This window comes from Saccoglossus kowalevskii, chromosome 11 (genome assembly GCF_978046115.1).
Source record: "Saccoglossus kowalevskii chromosome 11, keSacKowa6.1, whole genome shotgun sequence".
NCBI classification, from domain to species: domain Eukaryota; kingdom Metazoa; phylum Hemichordata; class Enteropneusta; family Harrimaniidae; genus Saccoglossus; species Saccoglossus kowalevskii.
This window is the reverse complement of record NC_140651.1, coordinates 11,922,426-11,945,635: the sequence shown is the minus strand read 5'-3', so window position 1 is coordinate 11,945,635 and position 23,210 is coordinate 11,922,426. Positions and strand designations below refer to the sequence as shown.

The 23,210-nt window shown below is 33.6% G+C and overlaps 1 protein-coding gene across 1 annotated transcript in view; it reads right to left on the bottom strand.

The window, feature by feature from the left end:
* Positions 1-542: 542 nt before the first annotated feature.
* The window catches only part of LOC102804766 (centrosomal protein of 162 kDa-like), a 29,491-nt gene continuing 6,823 nt past the window's right edge, over positions 543-23,210 (bottom strand). Inside the window, exons 10-31 of the mRNA XM_085505761.1 lie at positions 22,561-22,632; positions 22,030-22,131; positions 20,780-21,249; positions 17,463-17,550; positions 16,635-16,781; positions 16,359-16,489; positions 13,859-14,110; positions 9,609-9,749; positions 9,358-9,470; positions 8,602-8,746; positions 8,362-8,511; positions 7,742-7,909; positions 7,492-7,575; positions 6,594-6,821; positions 5,885-6,089; positions 5,303-5,425; positions 4,842-4,942; positions 4,410-4,517; positions 3,819-3,935; positions 1,852-2,001; positions 1,548-1,600; positions 543-876 (exon numbers count right to left, since the gene is read on the bottom strand). Of these exons, the coding sequence (XP_085361887.1) occupies positions 645-876; positions 1,548-1,600; positions 1,852-2,001; positions 3,819-3,935; positions 4,410-4,517; positions 4,842-4,942; positions 5,303-5,425; positions 5,885-6,089; positions 6,594-6,821; positions 7,492-7,575; positions 7,742-7,909; positions 8,362-8,511; positions 8,602-8,746; positions 9,358-9,470; positions 9,609-9,749; positions 13,859-14,110; positions 16,359-16,489; positions 16,635-16,781; positions 17,463-17,550; positions 20,780-21,249; positions 22,030-22,131; positions 22,561-22,632 (3,380 nt within the window). The 3' untranslated portion in view covers positions 543-644. The remainder of the gene's footprint in view (positions 877-1,547; positions 1,601-1,851; positions 2,002-3,818; positions 3,936-4,409; positions 4,518-4,841; positions 4,943-5,302; positions 5,426-5,884; positions 6,090-6,593; positions 6,822-7,491; positions 7,576-7,741; positions 7,910-8,361; positions 8,512-8,601; positions 8,747-9,357; positions 9,471-9,608; positions 9,750-13,858; positions 14,111-16,358; positions 16,490-16,634; positions 16,782-17,462; positions 17,551-20,779; positions 21,250-22,029; positions 22,132-22,560; positions 22,633-23,210) is intronic.

Below are 23,210 nucleotides of genomic sequence, written 5' to 3'. Positions count from 1 at the left end.
ATTTATTAAGTACTGATTACTAATATATACAATGTACAATAATTACAGACAATTAAATTATTGATTAATAATAAAATCAAAACTTACTAATGTTGTAAGTAATGGTACATGGGTGACTTGCATTCATGGCAATCCCAATTCAAGAGTGAATGATTTCAGTAAAGTCTATTGCAATTGTTACAGATATACATAAACTTAAATGTCGAAAAACTGGTGATTTATTATGAGATTTGTTTCAATTTTATTCAAATGTTCTACAGTTTCAGTTTTATTTGAGATAAATAAAGGCAGTGAATATCCCTAGTATGTTTCTGTGAAATCTCTGACTTTTCAATGAGTCATGCGCTCTAGCCACAAGCACTGTAAAAATTACACAGATGGGCAAAAGAAATTGTAAGTTTTGCTTATCATAGCAAATTGCTTGAAAAACGTATTTGAATGACAAATGACGATAAAATGATAGCAGCTGCGAATGACCTTCCTTTCACCTACCTACGTCACTGAAGTGACAAGTCACTAGACGGTGCTTCTTACACTAAAGGTTTATTCTATTGAGGTTGGTTTTTCTGAGCAATAGTTCTTATTGGCTTTTCCATGGATGGGTGATACAATTTATTGTTGAAGGTAGGAGGGGGGGGCTGAGTTTAATAATGTGTCAATGATTTCTGTGGATGACTATGTATAACGACACCTTGTTGCTGTAGTTCTTCCATCACTTGCAGTAGAGTGTCTAGCTCAGTTCGGAATTTCTGTAATTCAAGGTTCTTGTCTCGAAGCTGTTGTTTAAAATACTGTAACTCTTCCTCTTTCTGTGCTGTTGCTGCTAAGCTTGCTTTTTCAACAATCCCCTTCAGTTCTTGCTCTCGCACTACATGTCTGCAATGAGAAAAGAAAGCAACATTGACACCATATTTACTTATGCGCTTATGTAAATGGACAGGGGTGTGTTTATGATCCAACTAAATTATATTTAAAGATCCAGCAAATCCACAATACTGTATTTGTTTTATTAGAAGTGCACCAACAATAAACGTGTGTATAAACCAAAATACTAGTAGAGCAAATACCTTACAGTAATTTTACTGTAAACCCCAAATTCTCACAAATTAGTTTTACAAGTGTGGAAAAATCATATATTCTTGTACAGTGAACATTTCACAGGGACACACGAGTCATAGTAAATTTTGTGTAATTCGAATCCAATTCAAGATGTAGCTATTTCAGCAATAAGTCTTTCCTTACGATATGCAAGGTTGTACCAACTGAGCCAAATTCATTAAAAGCATGTGTAGCTAATTCCAATGTGGTATATACATGTACAAGTGTCATACAACAAACTTAAACAACAAAATGTTTATTTTAGATCATAAAATTCTCACCCACAAATTTTAAAGCATTTTTATCTGTGTGTGAAAGCGAAATACACTTTCACTCTGGAGTTGAAAAGTGTTACGTCAGCCCATCGTCAATAATTTTACAGTGACGAATAAATCATGAACATTTGCCATTCACCTTTTGAAGAAGTTAATAATAATAATGAAACTTACCTGTTTTCAAGACCTTCAATCTTGGATTGCAGGGCTTCAAAATGCTTCATGGCCTGCAATGAAGGAAATATGCAAGATTAATTTTCTGTATTTGACACGTTTTTGAGATTTGTGCCAATTTGATCTCTGAACACTTCACATAGATCTAGTATCGGTCTTTATTTAACAAAACCAATGGATATTAATTGAAGAACTATTTATTTTGCAAAACATATATATGAACAAACATCTCAATGGAAAAAATACAATTCACAAACACATCAACAGATGAATAGGTTGATGCGCTGACACGAATTGTACTCACAGGCGTGTGATGTTTCTTTGCTTCTTTTAACTCATCTGATAACAAATAAATGTTCTGTTGTAATGCTCTCTCTCGGATCTCGGCAGCTTTCAACCTTTCTGCTTCCTGTTTATAATGACTGAGTTGTTCCTTAAGATGAGTTATCATAACCTAGCAAGATAAAATAATCACTTATATTAGAATAAAAGAATATATGTAATGTGTTGTATTTGGAAATATTAGCCTACACAGATGGTGATTGCCTGAAACTTTTCTTTGCCATTTCAGAAAAAAAATTGTATAAATTACTCCAAGCATCAACTGATCGTGTCTAATCCGTCTCTGTGAGAGGTGAATTTGAATATTCAAACATTATCGAAAATGACTTAAGTATTGAAGGTCTTATTATGAAATGAACAAATCTGAAGGTGATTATACACAAAGTATCTGCGCAATTGAGCTGGTAGTTTTTAGGAAGAAGATGAAAATAACTAAAAATGACAGAAATATTTGTTAAACACAGAGAATTAAACAAAATTACGAAATGACAAATATAACAGAGGTCCACCAAAGGTACCTATCGGTACATATCAAGTATCAGAGTAATTGGGCTGGTAGTTTTCAAGAAGAGGGAAACTGAATAAAATATTGTTGATGGAATGACAAATGATAGACTAATCACTAATATCACTTTGATGACAGGAGAGCTAATAACAAGCAGCCTGTCGGCTGAGATAGCTCCGCTGTTAGCAATGCACATGGCAATTAAAGAACAGAAGATATCATTAGAAAATGAACAAATTTGAGAGAGGTCCACATGTAGTACCTATATGTATAATATATCAAAGCAATTGGACTTGCGGTTTTCAACAAGAAGTCGAAAATATCACTTTTTACCAAAAATTACAAAAATATTCATCAAAATTAGAGAATTAAAGATATCATCATGAAATGAACAAATCTGAGAGAGGTCCACATGTAGTACCTATATATGTAATATCAAAGCAATTGGACTTGCGGTTTTCAACAAGAAGTCGAAAATATCACTTTTTACCAAAAATTACAAAAATATTCACCGAAATTAGAGAATTAAAGATATCATTACAAAATGAACAAATCTGAGAGAGGTCCACATGTAGTACCTATATATGTAATATCAAAGCAATTGGACTTGCGGTTTTCAACAAGAAGTCGAAAATATCACTTTTTACCAAAAATTACAAAAATATTCACCAAAATTAGAGAATTAAAGATATCATTACAAAATGAACAAATCTGAGAGAGGTCCACATGTAGTACCTATATATGTAATATCAAAGCAATTGGACTTGCGGTTTTCAACAAGAAGTCGAAAATATCACTTTTTACCAAAAATGACAAAAATATTCACCAAAATTAGAGAATTAAAGATATCATTACAAAATGAACAAATCTGAGAGAGGTCCAAATGTAGTACCTATATATGTAATATCAAAGCAATTGCACTTGCGGTTTTCAACAAGAAGTCGAAAATATCACTTTTTACTAAAATGACAAAAATATTCACCAAAATTAGAGAATTGAAGATATCATCATGAAATGAACAAATCTGAGAGAGGTCTACCCAAGGTACATATACACCAAGTATCAAAGCATTCAGGCTTGTAGTTTTCAAGAAGAAGTCGAAAAAGTAAAACATTGACACGGACGACGACGGACGACGACGACGGACGACAATCACTCATATGATAAGCTCCGCTCGACAAAGTCGACAGCGGAGCTAAAAAGGTCATGGTTTCTCCCAAGAATGCAATTAAGTGGTTAATCATTTAAGTAGGTCACTAAGTTGTAGTCTTAAACACACAGCATTGAGACAAGATGGCTAAAGGTGATATTGCTATCAAAAGCAAAAAGTCATTTATTGTAAGGAACTGATACATAGAATTTTAGTGGGGAATGATTTTCATTAGATATTAAGTTCATTAGAACATGATGGATATATCACTCACCTCTTGTGCATTAAGCTGACATGTAAGTCGTGATACATTACTATCGCCCAGCTTTGAAGAATGCTCCAATATAATTCTTTGCAGTTCAGCTTCATGGTTTAACCTTATCAGAGATATCTAAAGAATGAGAAAAAGTTAACCATTTATGCTATTTTTATCTTATCTTTTCAAACATCTGACACACTAGGCATATGTAATCACGACCTGATTTACAGAAAGCCCACTGTGCTCCCTGTTACCAGTAAATAAACCATGTGCCATGTTTATTTCATGTCTGAGCAAGTTATCAAATCTGCCATTTTGTTTATCATAGTTAGTAGTGAGGGCTAAATCACTTTTTCAAATATCTGTCTATCACACCATGACTTGAATGTTTAATTTAAAGAACTGTGAAATTCTGAAAAGATTTACTGGACTTGTATATCCCATATACAAGTCGGTAACTATGCATCATGAGAATACTTTCAAATGATCACTGAAGTAATCTGACACGAATGCAGCTTGAACAACAAACTTACAAATGTTCCAATTTAGAACTTATTTTTATAAATATTTTGCAGACACACCAAATATTCGTTGGATTATACAAACCTTATCTTCTGCTTCTTCTTTGGATTTTCTAACTGCACTTTCTGCCTCCGCTATCGACTTTTGTACATGGACTCTTTGCTGATCAATTTCAAATGACGTCCTTTCAACCTACAGTAGATAAACGTCACATTTAATAAACTCAAAACAACAGTTATCTCAGCTGGTGTTTGATTTCAGAGGTTTCACTACATACAAGACCTCTTCTGCAAACTAAAAAAATCAGTAACTTATATATTCGTTACAGATTTGAGATATACAAATATGTAAAATACTAAAAAAAAAAACAATACGTATTTGCAGCAAAATCATTTGGCAAAATAATGCAGATAATTTTTTTTATTGAGCACACCAAACAATGATATTATGATTAACAGTATGATACAATATAGACGTAATGCACACTGAAACTAACAGAGAGGAAGACACACTTACCTGCTGTCTAAGCCTTGCATTCTCATCCATTACATCTGATATATGTTTCCCAGCAAAGTTTCTAGGTGTATAGTGCTTTGTTTCTCCTAAGTTGGATATGCCTGGAGTACAGAGTAAAATAATTTATAAATAATTTTGTATCAGTTGACAGTTCACGACATTGAGAAGCGAGAAATCTTAATTTTTACAAGCAAATAGTATGATATATCTTATGCTCAACAATCTATATAAAACAATGGAATTATAAACCACATTTTTTTAATACTACAGCTGTTAAATACTATACCAACAAGCCAGAGGTAAGGAGTACTCATCAAATATTTTTAATAAATTTAACTAGCTTCCCAACTTGTATCAAACCTAGAGAATTTTTCACAGCATTTCACAGGCTCATTAATATCTTAAAAAACACAAACATTGTGGCTGCTCAGAATGCATTTGCTGAGATATGACATCATTACCTGCATTCATATAATCCACTTCTAACTGTTGACATTTTAATCTCAGTTTTAATAACTCTTCGTCTCTAATTCTGACATCATCTTGTAAGGATTCTATGATCTTCTCCTGTGGTTGACTGTCACCTGAAACATAATAACATAGGTGACCTTGAAATAAAAATGTGTCTCTTAATTCGCTTGTGAAAGATAACTGATAATATTAAGGGTTCTACATTTGTATGTATTGGAAATGAAGTCCTGATTGTTACTTAAATATTTCAATCACCATAATTTTGAATTTAAAAGGTGGTGGTCACCACACCACACATGCATGCGATGTAAACAAAGATGGCGACTGACTGTTACGCAGACCAATGAGAACAAAACTGAGATATACCAAGCTTTAACTAGGTATTTTCTTTGGCAATTTCCATTAAAATAAAGTATTTTATTTTATGGCTTTTGGTGTCCTTCAAATAAGAAAATACTTCATTCACAATTTCAGTTTTGACCTTGAACTGAATGTTCTAAGAAAACTGTTGCAACGTTATATGCATCCTTAGCACTGAATTGTTACAAACCCAGCCACCATTTTAATTTTACCTGTAATCTTCGTCTTGCTATTCCTCTGTAAGAAATCTAGTTTTTCTTTCAGGTCGTCCACTTCCCTTTGATACCTTTCTCTAACACTCTTCAGTTCTTTCTCAACCGCAACCATGTGTGAGTGTGGATGCTCTGAACTGTGATCTGGTCTTTTGAAACTATTCAGTTCTTTCTCCAGTGAACTGATGCGTTCTTCATACTTCAACTGAAATAAACATCAATTACATTAAGACACATTCAGTTCACTATTCTCAAGATGTAGAACTTTTTTGTTTAGATGTTAATTTTATACTTTGAGTGAAATTCAACTATTACATTGGTATACAGTAAACATGCAAATGAGACAGGAGTCACCAGAGACTTTATTAAATTATTAAATAGCAATTCTCTATTTTTGGTGTTGACCGATTTTCACAAAAACAAACTTATCGCCATTATAAATTCTAAAATTTGAAAAGTTTATATATATAAAAAAACAACACAAATGTTGTTTTTAGATGAAGAGTGTGAAAGAGTTGGTTATAACTTTCAGAGGGTCAGCATTTTTTAGATCATTTTTCCGTATTAATAATTACAGTACAGAACCATATAAATTACATACCCATTGATATTGATATTGCAAGGTGTTGTGTCAAGTGTATTTATTGTCTTTTGCAACATGAGTTGTAATATTAGCCAGTAATTTGAATTCAGAGAGATGAAAACAGACCTTCATGGCATTATATTTTTGTTCCATGGTTCTCAGACTTCTCTTGGCTTCTTGCTCCCTCTCATCAGCTTCTTTTTCTAACTTTTGGATTCTTTCTTCAAGGAAAACTGTGGCTTTTGTCTTACTGGTTGTATGCGTAACATCTGAGGGTGCTGTAGCAGCCGCAAAGATCATCGCTGGTAAGGAGTTGGGATTTCTACGTCTTAAAATATTCTCCATCTCTTTAACCTAAAGATCATATAATAATATTTTTATTTATAATTTTGGCTTCACTGAAAGAAAAACACATAAATATACGATGTTCCAAAAGTCCTGTGCTTCCATTAACATACGGGTACAATAATTTTGCCACCCATGGCTCAGAGTAATTTCAGACCATACATTAATCTACAAAAATTGAAAACATGTCTTCGAGTCCACAGATGTAGATTAAACATGGGAAAACGTATTGCTTGTATTTTTCGAATTTCTATACAATCTGACAAATTTTGTGATTTTTTTATTCTGCGCTATTTGCGAAGTGGTTGAACAAGTTGGAAGCCACTAAGGCTAAACTATTTGGCACCTATGCATGGTATCTTTCCTGAAATGTTGCATTACATAATTCTACAAACATCTAACACTGAAAACAAAAGAAACTGTCCACTGGGGAAAAACATGCAAAAGAAGGGGTTTGAATTTGTATCAGACGTTTTCAATCTCCTTATTATAGATACAACTAAGGGACACGTACTGGGTTATCAGATATGTGAATACCACCTCTTTTTTCAAATTCTTTTTCAAAGTCATTTGATTCAGTCTTAAGTTTATTATGAATATATGTATGCACTTGGACAGTACAGTGGCAGCATGAACTGCCATGACAAATTCGTAATAACAATAACTTAACATAGTTTACCTGTCTTTCCAAATCTTGTATTTTTTTTGCATCCGCTGCTCTTTCCTTGGCTCTTCTCTGATTTTCATTCAGTTTCTTTTTTTCCTGAAGTTGATAAAATTATTTAAGTTGATATACAACATATTCCATCATATTATTATTTAATCAAATCAAATCAAAATCTATACACAATGATGAACCAATCACAATCAAGATTATGATATTAAATTCAAATGTATGTAATATCATTCAACCAAACAGATAACTTCACCTCTTTCTGTTGTTGAATTTCTTCAATCTGTTCTTTCAATCGTTTGATATCATCATCTTTATCTTTCAGGGCCTGTGCGTCTTTGTCCAACAAATCCTGGTTCTCTGCGTACCATTTCAGTTTTTTATGCAGTGCTTCAGTGTCTTTTTCATGTTGATTTTGCACTGCCTATGTGACAAAATGACGAAGTTTATTTTAAAAATTAGCTATTATGCAATATAGAAATTAAATGCTGTTAAGCCTTGATCCACTCATTAGTTTAGTTGATAGGCCAAACTTTTTGGGGTTGGTGAAGCGGTGAAAAATAATGGGCACTAATCAGTACAAGTTGATCAAATCCAAAAACAACTTTACATGCATAAAATGTTAATTGATATGCGTTAAATTTTTTATTCTAGGGATGCCGTCAAACAGACATACAAATGTGTGTATGGACAAGACTTAATAAAACACTTTTGAGATCGATATATATCCCCTATTTCGAGACAAGAATGTCTGAAAAGGTGTTAAAATAGACCAACAATACAACTATACAGCAGCAGTGAGTATATTACTGGTATGTAATTATTATTCAAACCTGTGATCAACTGAATTGTAACTAAATGTCAATTAAAACATACTTGAATTTCAGTGTCTTTTCTTTCCATTGCTGACACTAATCTCTGCTCTGCATCTTTCTTTTCTTTCACTAAAACATCGATATATCTCTCCAACTCAGACTTGGAACCTTCCAGTGCCTTCATCCTCTGCTTGAGTTCAATTTCTGTCACCTAGGCAACACAATAAACATTTAGTCATCGTACAAATATACAAGTTTTACTTATATCAAGAATGGTTGAAAAGTAAACTACCATACATACCTGTGCTTCTTGTACTTCAGCTTGTAGGTGTGCTATTTTACCAGCCCCCATGACTGCTGTACCGGTACCTGCAGCTATCTCTTTCTGTACACCAGTGATGATGCCTTTATTCTTTAACTGTCTCTCCTTTTCTTCAATTTGTTCCCTAAATATTAAGTGAGAAAATTTCATATTGAAATTATATTGAGTACACATAGTTGATATCTCTGATCAATTTCTACTACTACTAATTGTGAAATTTTCGTTTTCAGTTGTACAAAAAGAATAGATGTGACTTCTATTAGGGATGCAGCTTTTACGGTACTTATTTGTAAGAAATCTGTAAGAAAATTGTCTATGACTTATTGGTGAGAAATCTGATAAATTTATCAATTTTATAAGATGAAGGGAATAACTAAAGTGGGGAAGTCATCACCTGCACATGCGTCAGATGGCCATAGCGTGTCATTGTTTACAAACAAGTGTCTACCATGAGCCTTTGTGTTTTTAGCGTGTGTTGTTTGTTATCGTCGCTTGGGACTCAATTCCCACGCATGCACAGATGACGACCCTCTCGCTTTAAGATACAGCAAAAATATACTTCTAATTCACTTGATCTAGCAATAAATTGCTCAGTTTTGTGAACAATTATGCATGTGACAAATACACAACCACATGATGTTATATTATTTCAGGTACTGGTGATAAAAAAAAAAAATTGACAGCCAACGAAGAAAAAATATCATGGGTTTATACCAGTGTATGATCAATGTTTACCTGAGATTGCTTATTTCAGTTTTGAATTTCTGGTTTTCTGATTTCCATTTGGATTCTTCCTCTTTATTTTCAGTTTTGAATTCTTGTATTTCTTTGTAGAGTCTCTTGTTTTCCTGTTATAAAATTATTAAATAAATCACAAAATATTTTAAAATATACATATATACAAGTCAGCTACTATATCAAAATTATATCAAAGACAAAAGCACAATTCAAGTTTATCTTTTGTAGTTTATTTTAAACGTACTCACCTGATGGTAACCTTCCAATAAAATCTCTTGATTTTGCATTTCTTTTTCCATCAGTTTCACTTTCTCTGCGCTGTCTTTCACATCAGCTAATTTTGTCTTGATTTCGCTACGAGCCTTGCCACCATCCTCATCATTACTCAACTGTAATATTTAAAAAAAAAAAAACATTTCAACAATAGTTAGAATCAAAGAAAGCTTAGAAAGAACTCCCATGTGCTGAGAGTATTGGAGACACATTAAATATAATTCGAAATTACTTAGCTGAAAACTAATTATGCAAATCAGAAAATTAATATGACCAGATTTGAGTGTAAAACTAATGAGGTCTGCGCAATGTAACAGAAAATCTATGTCTCCAAGTTTAATTGAAATGTGATTAGAACCAAAAAATTATGAATTATTATGCTTATTAGGGAATTAATATGAACAGATTTTTACCCCAAACTAATTAGGTTTGTACATTGTCCTAGAGCATCTTTGTACTAAGTTTCATTGAAATGGAATAATTAGTACCGTGAAAACTCCAAATTTTCGACCCTTCTAAAAATCGACCGCCTATTTATTTGCCGGGTTTCGGTGTTTTATTTACCTCCAAATTTTCAACTCCACTAGAAATTGCCGACTCATTCTTATTCGAAAATTTCGACCAGTTTTAGTTTTCCCCCAAACGAAAAAAAACCGGTGTGAGCGTTCAAACGGGACCTTCCTCGAAGACATGAATCCGGGTTTCTGATTGACTGAGAGATTTTTATTTTATTGGTAACGAAAATATATTCTAAATAAACGAAGTTTCAAATAAAAACGAACACAAAAATCTCGGCATGCTGCGTTTCTGAATTGTTGATTATTACTGTACTCAGTAGTGATTATAATAATGTACACAAAATAAATTTGTTGAATGGTTATGAAATACAAATAAAAGTCAACTTAGTTTCATCGTAAGCGAATGATTCCGGTCTCGTATAAACGTTTGATGCTGTAGGATATCCGCCATGTTCTCTTAGGTCAAATAGGTCAAATCGCTAATTAACCAATCAAAAAGCTGGATGATGCCAACGTGTTCAAATTACCATAGCTTATTTAAATATGTTAATGTTATTGAACGCAATGCGGAAGAGATTGATGTTGTAGTACGATATTTTGGCTTGGATTTTGATGCGAAAACGGCATGATTTTTTTTAAATAAAAAAATTAGTTGTTTTTAAAAAATAAACTGGTCATCTGAAGAATAATTTAACATTGTTCACAGTGATAACAGCTCATTCTCGAAAGGAAGCTTACCCGCTCACGCTAGTCACGATAAAAATCATACACGTGTACTCTTGAATAGCCAAACGTCAATGACTACGGTAAAACTTAGACTCTATTTTAGCCGGCAGGATTAATTGAAATGTCCGAAAAATGACGCCAAAATACACCTTAAAAGTCCCATTTTATTTCTTAAATCCCATTTTATTTTTTAATCCAAGGGCGAATTTACGGCAGAATTTGGTCCCTCAAATAAGGGACACGTGAGCTTTGATTCTAACCGGATACATTGCACTGGGTCGGGGAGATAGTTTGCTAAACTTCCATGCATCTTTTGTCCAATGGGTACCTGTACTTCGAACATTCGCAAGTTTTTCTAGGTAGTGCGAGACAGCTTTGTCTTTTGACCTATTAGTTTTGTGCTGACCTCTTCTCCGCGTCTTGATGTTTTGTTTTGCTTGTCATAATACTCACTGATTGATGACTTTGTTTAGATTTTGAGTTACAACTCGGCCACGACCTTTGCTTTTACCGTGAAACATGAGGAAGTTTACGTCAATTGACGGACATTGCATTTTTTAAAAACTAATGAAGCACACTGTCTATCATCCCCATTTTTTCATTTGCTGATTTCTATTCTGAAAAATTCGACCGTCCGAAAATGCACCTTAATTTTGACTCTAAAAACACGTCATATATCTAACACCAATTATTTAAAACCGGTCGAAATTTTGGAGTCTTTACGGTACTTTAGATATCAGTGTGAAAGCTTAAAATTGGTTAATTAGGCAAATTAGGTAATTAATATGTACAGATTTTAACCCACAATTATTCAGGTCTGTCTATTGTCCTACAGCATCCATGTACATTCATTGATATGTGATGTATAGTACCTGAGATATCAGTGTGAAAGTTGGTTAATTATGCAAATTAGGTGATTAATATGCACAAATATTTACCGGAAACTAATTGGGTCTGCATAATTCTAGATTCATTGAAACGTGATGATTAGTACTTTAGATATCAGTAGAAAAGCTGAAAATTAATTATGCAAATTAGGTAATTAATATGCACAATTATTTACCCTAAAACTAATCAGGTCTCTGCATAGTCCTAAAGGATCTATGTACCAAGTTTCATTGAAATGCGATGATTAGTACTTGAGATACCCGTGGAAAAGCTGAAAATTAACTAATTATGCAAATTAGGTGATTAATATGCACAAATATTTATCGAAAACAATCAATCTCTGCATAGTCCTTGAGTATGTAAGTACCATGTTTCATTGAAATGTAATGCTAACTACTTATATCAAATGCTGAAAATTAATTAATTATGCAAATTAGGTAATTAATATGTACTGATATTACCATAAAAACTATCGGGTCTGTGCAGTGTCGTATGACATCTATGTACCAAGTTTCATTGAAATGTGATGATTAGTACTTGAGATATCAGTGGAAAAACCGAAAATTGACTAATCATTATGCAAATTAGGTAATTAGTATCCACGGATTATTACCAAAAACTAATCAAAACCTAGCATTAGTTCAGAGCATCTATGTACCAAGTTTCATCAAAATCCAATGAGTGGTTGTTTAGATATCAGTGGAACAGTCATGGAACCACTAAAAAATAGCTAATTATCATGCAAATTAGGTAATTAATATGCACGGATTTTTACCAAAAATTAATCAAATCTGCGCATATGTTCAGAGCATCTATTTACCAAGTTTCATCAAAATCCAATGAGTGGTTCTTTAGATATCAGTGGAACAGTCATAGAACAGCTAAAAATTAGCTAATTATCATGCAAATTAGGTAATTAACGAGCATGGATTTTTACCAAAACCTAATCAAATCTGCGCATTGGCCCAGAGCATCTATGCACCAAGTTTCATCAAAAACCGATGTATGGTTCTTGAGATAGCAGTGGAACAGTCGGACACACATACACACACACACACATACACACATACACACATACACACATACACACATACACACACACATACAGACACACTAACTGCAAAGACTCCCATTTTGTGCTTCGCACATGGGAGTCAAAAAGGTATGTACATGTATTAAAGTAGCTACTGGTTCAAGAACAGCTTCATGTTATAGTTACAAAAACATTTTGACAGGGAAATCAGTATTCAGTATTAAGACAGTAAAATAACTAGTTGAACAAAACTACTGTGGAATACTTTATTTTTGCTTGGAATTAAGCTATTTTCACTGAAGGAATGATTCAGTGAAAATAAAATCCAGCGAATATACCTTTTTTCCTATATTTTAAATTCAACTTCTCAAAAATCAGTGAAAATAAATTCCATACAAAATGCCCAAACAGTCTATTCAGCGAAAATTAACTCCAGCTTAAAATAAAATATTTCACAGTTAGTTTAATTTTTCACTGCAGACTTGTAGAGATGTAAATGTCTAGATTTTTAGTTGATTGTAATCTGTGAAAGACAGACTACCCAGTATAATATTAAAACCTTTTTTTACTTATTATCAATTTCATTCATTGCACTCTCGTTAACACACAGCCTGCAGAAGCCACACAATAAAATCAATGGGAAGAGTCAGAAGGCAATGTGGTAATCAGCAGCATTGGTCATGACTACAAGATAGTAAAAACAGACAGCACTAGAGAAAGCATGAAACAGATTAAAATATGGACAAGATATATTTTCAACCCCACATGCATTACTTTGTTGGGACTTTTCAGTTATTTGTTATGAATCCCAGGCAAATATACTACAATGTAATAGACACTGCTTAATTATTTCAATATTATAAATATGTCTATTGCAATTCTAGTTTATGATTATGAATTTATTTGTCTGAAATAAAACAACTTAATGTATAATCATGGAGTAACAATGACGTAACTCATATCAATGCTTAGAGGATTTCACAGTTCTGGTGAGAAAAGTGAAACAGCAGCATATTTAAAATGGCGATTTAAACAATTTTTCTCCAACTATATGACAAACCTTTGCAACAAGAATCATGTTTTCTTGTTTTATTCTGAATACATCATTTTCATGCTGTAATCGCATCTCTTCCAAGTCCCTCTCATGTTGCCGCTGAAGAGACAAAATCTCAGCTCTCAATTTCTGATTCTGTCTGCGCTCTTCTTTCCACTGGCCTTGCCAGTCTTGTACCTCTGACAACAGCGCCCTCTCACGAGATAACTGTTGTATTTGTGAGTCCAACGGCTTCTTGATTATTGTCTCTTCTTCACTCTGTGAAAAGAAAGATTATATAATGTTATTATACATCTATATACTGCCCTCTACCTTACTAAGAAAGGTAATTTCCAAGTAACAAACATACAGTATAGTTCTTCAAGCCATGAATTCAGTCATTTTGAGTACACCCATTAGTGGCCTGGTGAATAGTTACCATGGGAACAAGCATGCATGTATAAAATAATTTTTGTTTTCCATGTATAAAATAATTCTCATTTTCCCTAACTTTTTGCTTCATGTTTTGTACACATTAGCTTGCGATGATGAATACTTATAATTTTATCTATCAAGAATACTGCAAAGTATGCATTCAGTTTGCATACATGACAGTTTTAGGTTGGTAAACTTTTTGACATTTACAAAAACAGTCCAGCTTTGGTAGGTACATTTATATTGGCAAAAACAATAATAAATCAAAGAAAGCTTAGAAAGAACTCCCGTGTGCTGAGAGTATTGAAGACACATTAAAAATTAATTCAAAATTACTTGTACTTGAGATATTGATGGAATAGCTGAAAACTAATTATGTAAATCAGGTAACTGATTTGAGTGTAAAACTAATAAGGCCTGCGTAATGTAATATCTATGTACCAAGTTTCATTGAAATGTGATTAGAACAAAAAAACTATGAATTATTATTAGAGAATTAATATGAACAAATTTCAACCCAAAATTAATCAGGACTGTCTATTGTCCTAAAGCATTTATGTACCAAATTTTATTCAAATGTGATGATCAGTAATTGAGATATCAGTGTTAATTATTTTAATTAGGTGATTAATAAGCATAAATATTTACCAAAAACTAATTGGGTCTCTGCTTAGTCCTAGGTTCATTGAAATGTGATGATGAATACTCTATAAAAGTTTCATTGAAATCCAATTAGTGGTTCTTCATATATCAGTGGAACATTCATGAAAAAAAAAACTAATTATGCAAATTAGGTAATTAATATGCACAAATATTTACCCCAAAACTAATCAGGTCTCTACACAGTCCTTAAGTAACTATGTACCAAGTTTCATTGAAATGTGATGATTACTACTTGAAATATCAAAAGCTGAAAATTAATTAATTATGCAAATTAGCTAATTAATATGTACTGATATTACACTCAAAACTATCAGGTCTGTGGAGTGTCCTATGACATCTATGTACCAAGTTTCATTGAAATGTGATGATTACTACTTGAAATATCAAAAGCTGAAAATTAATTAATTATGCAAATTAGGTAATTAATATGTACTGATATTACCCTAAAAACTATCAGGTCTGTGCAGTGTTCTATGATATCTATGTACCAAGTTTTATTGAAATGTGATGATTACTACTTGAAATATCAAAAGCTGAAAATTAATTAATTATGCAAATTAGGTAATTAATATGTACTGATATTACCCTAAAAACTATCAGGTCTGTGCAGTGTTCTATGATATCTATGTACCAAGTTTTATTGAAATATGATGATTAGTACTCGAGATATCAGTGGAAAAGCAAAAAATTGATCAATCATTATGCAAATTAGGTGATTAATATTGCACAGATTTTTACCCAAAACTAATCAAATCTGCACATTAGTTCAGAGCATCTATGTGCCAAGTTTCATCAAAATCCAATGAGTAGTTCTTTAGATATCAGTGGAACAGTCATGGAAGAGCTAAAAATCAGCTAATTATCATGCAAATTAGGTAATTAAGATGCATGGCTTTTTACCAAAACCTAATCAAATCTGCGCATTGGCCCAGAGCATCTATGCACCAAGTTTCATCAAAAAACGATGTATGGTTCTTCAGATAGCAGTGGAACAGACACACACACACACTCACACACAGACACACAGACAGACACACTAACTGCAAAGACTCTTTTTGTGCTTCGCACACAGGAGTCAATAACCTACAGTGCCGTCCAGGATGATTCTACACAGGATACTGTGCACATCACTTCACTGCAAAATTGAATGCTTAAAGCGGAAATACTCAGATGATAATAACAAATTATTTCAAGTCAATACATTCTTCATGTAAAGAGCCCTATTTGTATTAAATTTTTATTTTAATATATCTTCCATAACACCAGATATGTTGCATAATTTTTCGTTCCCCAATTTAACGTACAAATTTTGGGTTGATGAAGCCCAATACTGCACAGAAATAATGTCATGTATCGGTAATTTCCAAATAAGGAGAATAGTGTTTTTTTTTTTCTATTCAATGTATCCTGGCATAAATTTAATACTTACTGGGATATGTTTCAATTTATCACTACTTTTATCGGCAGCAAAATGATGTTTAATATACTGTGCAAACGATTCTACTGATGCTACCAGCTGTGTATCCTTAGGTTTGGGTTCTAGTGAGATAGTCTCAGTGCCTGCAAGATAAAGTTATGAAAATAAGTCTTTTACAAAGCTGTACACATGGTCGGTAACAGTAGTTTTCCCACCCGCCACAAATTAACCAATTACTGATAATCCCTCCTGTAATTAGCCAATCAGCATGCTCGTATTTATACTGACCTTTGATCTTGCGTTGTGTTGTATCAGCCGGTGACCAACCTTTCTTGGTACCGTAATCTGAACTTTTCACATGTTTGTATTTGTCTTTCTGAACATCTCTTTTCACTTCTTTCTTTTTTGATTCTTTCTTGGCAGCATCTTTCCTAACTGAATATTCAATTATGAAAAAAAGTGTTATTCAGAATTGCATGGAGATTACATTAAAGTGTGATCATCACTGCACAGTATGCACTCACATTTTCCGGAAAAAACTTTCACATTGAATACCATCCCATATCAATTGTAATGTGGTGCGGTGACCACAGCCCTTCAACCTTTTCACCACTAGTTCCCTCTTTTGATTACAAATTCACAAAACAATCCATTTATGGTCCGCACTTTCCTTCAGAAAGACAGAAATAGCCAAATTTTTTGAGTAAAAACTGAAAACTGACCAAAATTTTATTAGTTGGCTCCAAAATTAGGGTTCATTTCCAAAAATATTGAAGAATAAAAATTTGGCTGAGAAAGTCTGGTGGTGAAAAGGTTAAAGATGCATTCGCAAATTATACTTGGAGATGAACAGCAAACATGCTTGACTTATTTTTTTGTGTTTAGATTGTTCTGAAAGCGATATTTCACATATTTGCAAACTTGGAGCGCAACATTGGTATCTGTAGAGAATCCTGTTTTACACATAACCGCTCAGGATTAAGTTGGAGATTGAAAACACAATATTTTGTGTACCTGAGATTCATGGTTCTTCCAGAGTAAATTTCTCTGTAATAAAATACACTAATTTACAGTAATAATTCAAAGGTACATCCACATAGTATTAGCAAAATTTACCTTGTTTAGTTGGTATTTTAGTAGCTTTTGATCTACCAGCACTTGGAGGTAGTTTTATTGTTCGATTGTTTGGTTTCTTTACTTTATCCTAGGAAAACAGAACGTATTCAGTGAGTATCATAATTGGAGTAAAGAAATAACAAACAGGTTGCTATAAATCTAATAGTCAATTTACATTACAATGGCAAACAAATTAACAGTGTAAATACGAGTGTCTGCAATTACATGGTGGAATCCCACAGATTGATGCAAGATGATTCTTTTTGGCAATGTTTTGTATACTATTTTGTTTTGCATTGAAATCATAGACCACGTAGCAAACAGGACACCATTTTTGAGTGCCCTACGAAATGGCTCCTTAAGCACAGTTCTTGCTTGAAAGTTGAAAGTTTTAAACTTCCATGCAAGTCTTCAAAATAACTGTCAATCACTAGTTTTATCAAATCAATGTTCTAATCTAAACTGTTGGTAATAAAACATCTTTCTAATGCAGACAATGCAAACAAAGCATGGGCCATTCAGAAAATATTTCCCACAATGCATTGGTGCAATCCCAGTGATTACAGAGCTGTGCCTCAAATCCTTTTTATCACATCCCAAATTCTCTTATGATTTTCTGTACTTTTTTCAGAACACCATGTTGAACTTGAACAAAACAGAAGGGGGTATACTGAACAGTGATTTTGAAATTAAATTTGAAGATTATTTTTAGGAAGATAAGTAGATTTTGCACATGAATACATATATTTTGTGAAGAGGACAAAAGTTGACAAGGGTAGAAAAAAGGTCAAGGGGGATTACATCGCAGATAAATACGTACATGAATAATAATAAACAAAAGATTGGTGTGCATTCAATACACACAATAGGATTAGACATTACACATGCCAGCGACACCTGAGGGTCAAGTTTTCCAAATGATTATCTTGGTAAACTTTAAGTACCACCAAAAGTGCCAAAGGAATTTTTTGGTTTGCATACACAAGAAGCTTTCCTCTTTATAGAATAAATTTGGTTTCCAGATTAAATGTGGAAAGCATACTGTTTATAAAGTTTTAGAAATTATATTTGAATACAAAATAAAAGGCAAATACAAAGCGCACACAACATAGACAACAGGGGATTAAATAAACACTACTGGTACTGTAGGCATGCACATGTATGAGACTTTTTGTGTCACAGATGTACAAATGTGGTACCTCCATTTGTATACTCAGGGGTTTCACAAATGCATTTAATAGCAGGCCGCCATCATCCTGTTACAACAAGCCAAAAAAAATGAAAAGGCTCTCGGCAGTGCGACCGGCTTGTAGCAGGCCATATGGCAGGTGGCCGGCTCTTAATGAAACCCCTGATACTGTAGTTATCAACTGAAATAACATCTTAAAATCTGTATTAGAAGCTGCGGCTTCTATTAAAATGGTACAATGCAACAGAAGGGATGCAGCTTCAATTAGAGCATCTACATGTGTGAGAAATTGTGAATGTTTGGTAATCAATTGCTCAAAATGAATGGGTGCGACTCATATTAGAGATGCGGCTTCTAATACAGATTTTACGATAGTACCGGATTCTGCCGTAAATTCGCCCATCCGAAAGATCGCCCTGGGCGGTTTCATGGCTGGTGGGCCCTTATTTGGGGTTAAAATGTTCAAAAAATTATCATCAAATATTTTTAGGGGGCTTATATTTTCATTGAAAAATCCACCTACGCCGACTTTCAACACCGGCAGTTGGACCACCCAAAACTAAAATTGTATACATTTTTTCCTAGCTGGATTAATAAGTAGACAGCGCATCTTTCTCCAATAAAATCGCATTAACGAACATCGCGCGCCAAATACAATTATTTTGTTTAATTTTATTAGTAACGAAAGTATATTCTAAAAGAAGTTTCAAATAGCAACGAACACAACTGCATTGCTTAGTAGCGAATGATCGTGGTAGCGCAATCCGGTCATGCTGTGTTTTACAATTGTTGATTATTACCTAGTAATGATTCTAATAACGTGCAAAAAATAAATTCGTTGAATTGTTATGAAATGCAAATAAATTTCAACTTATTTCATGGTAAGCGAATGATTCCGATCGCATTTTTAACGCTTGATGCTCTAGAAATGAATATCCGCCATGTTATGACCTGACATGACAGGTCAAATCGATAATTAACCAATGAAAACAATGGATGATGCCAACGTGTTCAAATTACCATTATAATACATTTAAATATGTTAATGTTATTGAACCCAGCATGGAAGAGATTTGCCGATGTTGTTGTACGATCTTTTGGCTTGGATTTTGATGGGAAAGCGGCATGATTTGTTTTTAAATAAAAAAATAGTTGTTTTCAAAAGATAAACTGAGCATTTGAAGAATAATTTAACATTATTTACAGCGATAACAACTCATTGTCGAAACGAAGCTAACCCCTTCACGCTAGTCACAATACACATCAATACTCTTGATTTGACTACGGCGAAACTTTTAGGCATCAGAAAAGATTAAAATAGTACTTTAAAAAACTGCCGAAAAAATTGCCCTAGGCGGTTTCTTGGTCCCAATTTATTTTTTCTAAAAACCCGAACTGCCGTTTAACAGCCCTGGGCGAATTTACGGCAGAATCCGGTAGTAATTATTGTTACTCAGTCTGAGATTGCCATGTCACTGTGATAAACATAATACAATCATATCTTAACATATTAAATAAACACACAAACAATTCTGATGTTGCCATGATACATTCCCATGACGCACTTGTGTAATCCAGGAGAGTACTATTATTAAAAATCTATTTATGATAACTATATTCAATGAGCATTTTAGAGTAAATTATATTATTAATTTAGAAAATAAAAAAACCATACACAAAAACTAACATTGGATTGTACTAAGTGCTCATGGGTAATTAACTCTGCCTCTGTCCACTCAGTAAATGAATGCTTATTATGCTCGCTGTGATTGACAGGCATTTTGCATACATTAGCCGCCATTTTAAACTTGTGATTTTTACCTGTCCAACCACACGAGTGTAATTGCTAGAATACATACTCATGCCCCCGTAGAAATATATTTGGAATCACAACTTGATCTCTAAACACCGTACATGGCACATTTCCCGGAGCTCCCGCCACGATGGTTGGTTCAGATTAGCATACTAATTGCGGTAGACATTTTGCCCCCATTTATAGTATCGGTTCTCATTTAAACACACACACACATGAACATTGTCATTGTGACAAACCAAAAAAACCCAAAAAACAATGGAATGCACTCAATACTATGGTATTGTTACATGTATGTGTCGGAAAACATCTTACTTCAGTGAGAGATACAATCCTTGGGTCGACAGAATGTGAATCAACACTTTCCCCATAAGCTGAACTTCGATTAACTCGGACAGCAGGAACAGGAGTCAGGTCAAATCCACGGCTATCATCAACGGCAGGTGACAAATCAAAACCGCGATTTTGTTCTGCTTCAGGTGCAGGCATCAAGTCAAACCCTCTAGACTCATTAGCAGAGGTGACATCAAACTGGTTAGACGGCATCAGATCAAAACCTCTACTCTCTACTATGACACCACTTCTGTTTTTGTGTGTACTAACAGTGGTTCTAGTCATTCCGTGTTGACCAAATTCACTGTCCTTATCTGTGTCCTGGCTAGTTTTAGCAAAGTCTGTAGTGTCTCTGGTTGATTCGTAATCTCTGTAGTCCATGCTCTCATTGTTTGCATCTCTCTTCTCATCTTGCAGCCTGCTGTAAGCAGATTCCTGAGCCTCCCTAATGTCTACATTAGAATAGAAAACAACAGAAATAATCAAATGTTGATATTATAACTGTTATTAATTGAAAGGCAGTGGTCACTGAGCCGTATTGTGTTTGATACAGGTTCTAAGGCAAAGTATATAATACAATCATGCAAAATACATTGTCTACATAAAATGTTAACACAACCACCTTTAGGGATGGACTCGCATTGTCGCAGCAGCTCATAAAACCTTTCCAAACAAAATTGTCCAAAATAACCAACAGCTTCAATATGTATAATGCTACACTTCAGTTATTAATAGGATAGTTTTGAAATCATGTATACCAGCGTCCACTGTTAGTCGTGTGTGGTTGACATGTGACCTGGCAGATTTTGCTATGCTGCTACATGTATGATGTTGATATTTCACAGAAACGTTTACACAGTTTGTTCGTCCCCACTGCTGTGTAATCATGTTTCCATGACATCAACAAGTGCAAAATCAAAATTCTGGAAATAAAATAAGCTAAAAACTCCGCAAAAAAAAAAATGAAAAAAATGGGCCAAACCTTTTATTTTTCTTGTGTCACAAATTCATTTTCATAATTGTGTTTTTATTGATTAATAGTATGATAAATAATTCAAGTCATATAAAATCCTTATAAAAGGATGCAATATGCTTATTCCAAAAGGTGGTTGTATCATCAATTTTCATCATTTATGCTTTTCACAAATTTCAATCAACATTTTGTGTATCAGTAGGATTACTAAGAATGATATGTACTACAGACACAGTATTAAACTTCATGACATACATACCTGATGACGTTTCTTCTAGATTTAACGTTTGTGATGATGCCACTTCATGCAGTGCACGTTGCAATGCTTCCATCTCAGTAGCTGTACCAGCATTCAACAGTCCTGAACAAATCACATAAGAGAACTTGTATTAATAGGATTTAAACTATCATGTGCTTTACTAAACATGTTACTTGTCTTTTTCAATTCACCTACCATGCAATTGCACATATTCACAGCATAACTTACTAGTAGTCAGGAAATCAGACCTTTAGTTACCGATAAACAATGTTTTGTCAATTTCATTTGCTAAAATGATGGGTTGCTATTTCATTACATTTTTACAGTATTTTTTGTTACTGATATAGAAGATCTTGTTTCAGTTCTGCATAAATTTTAGGAGAATGATATACATAGACATGACACTGTTACTCACTTGTAGCTCTCTTCTTCAAATTCAGAAAAAATCAACCCTGTTCTCTGATGTTACAGTCATCATTGAATCTCTTTAACTTTTATACAGTAATGCATATTTCTGTAATTTCTACTCACCTCGACTCTCATTACTTGTGCCGGGTATCTTCACTGTTCCAAGACTTGAATCCAATGAATCCAGCAAAGATACTACAAAAAGGAAAAAATCATCAATACACCATGATCCTATATTATCAAAAGGGGTAATTCATTTAACCTGTGGATTATCTCAAGTGAACTGCTGGGTTATCAAGTTACCAAGCACCATTTATTGATTTATACAAATAATTGAACATCAAAAAAAAAAAATTAGACCAGGATTATCTACAGTACAACTGCAAAGAAATAGCATTCTGACTGGTATACACCTTACACTAAAAACAACAGAATTCACTCATCTGTAAAATACTGTAAGGAAGTGTTCGAAAGTGTTATGAACATGTTTGAATGTTTTCCTTTATTTGGAAAATGTTTGACACTTTTATTTCACATTTGAACACTTTATTTAGTTTATATCCAATGCAGAAGCACTATAGCGCATGGTGGGAATAGATTCCTGCCACTGAACGCTAACATCTTTTCGCGGCCATTTCGGGAGAAGTTATATAAGAATAAGGTTATCACAAGAATACCGCAAAGTATGCACTCAGGCAGTACGGAAATGTATTGACATTTGCTATGCAACGGTCAATACGATTGCCTTACTGCTCTCATGCATGCTCTGCATA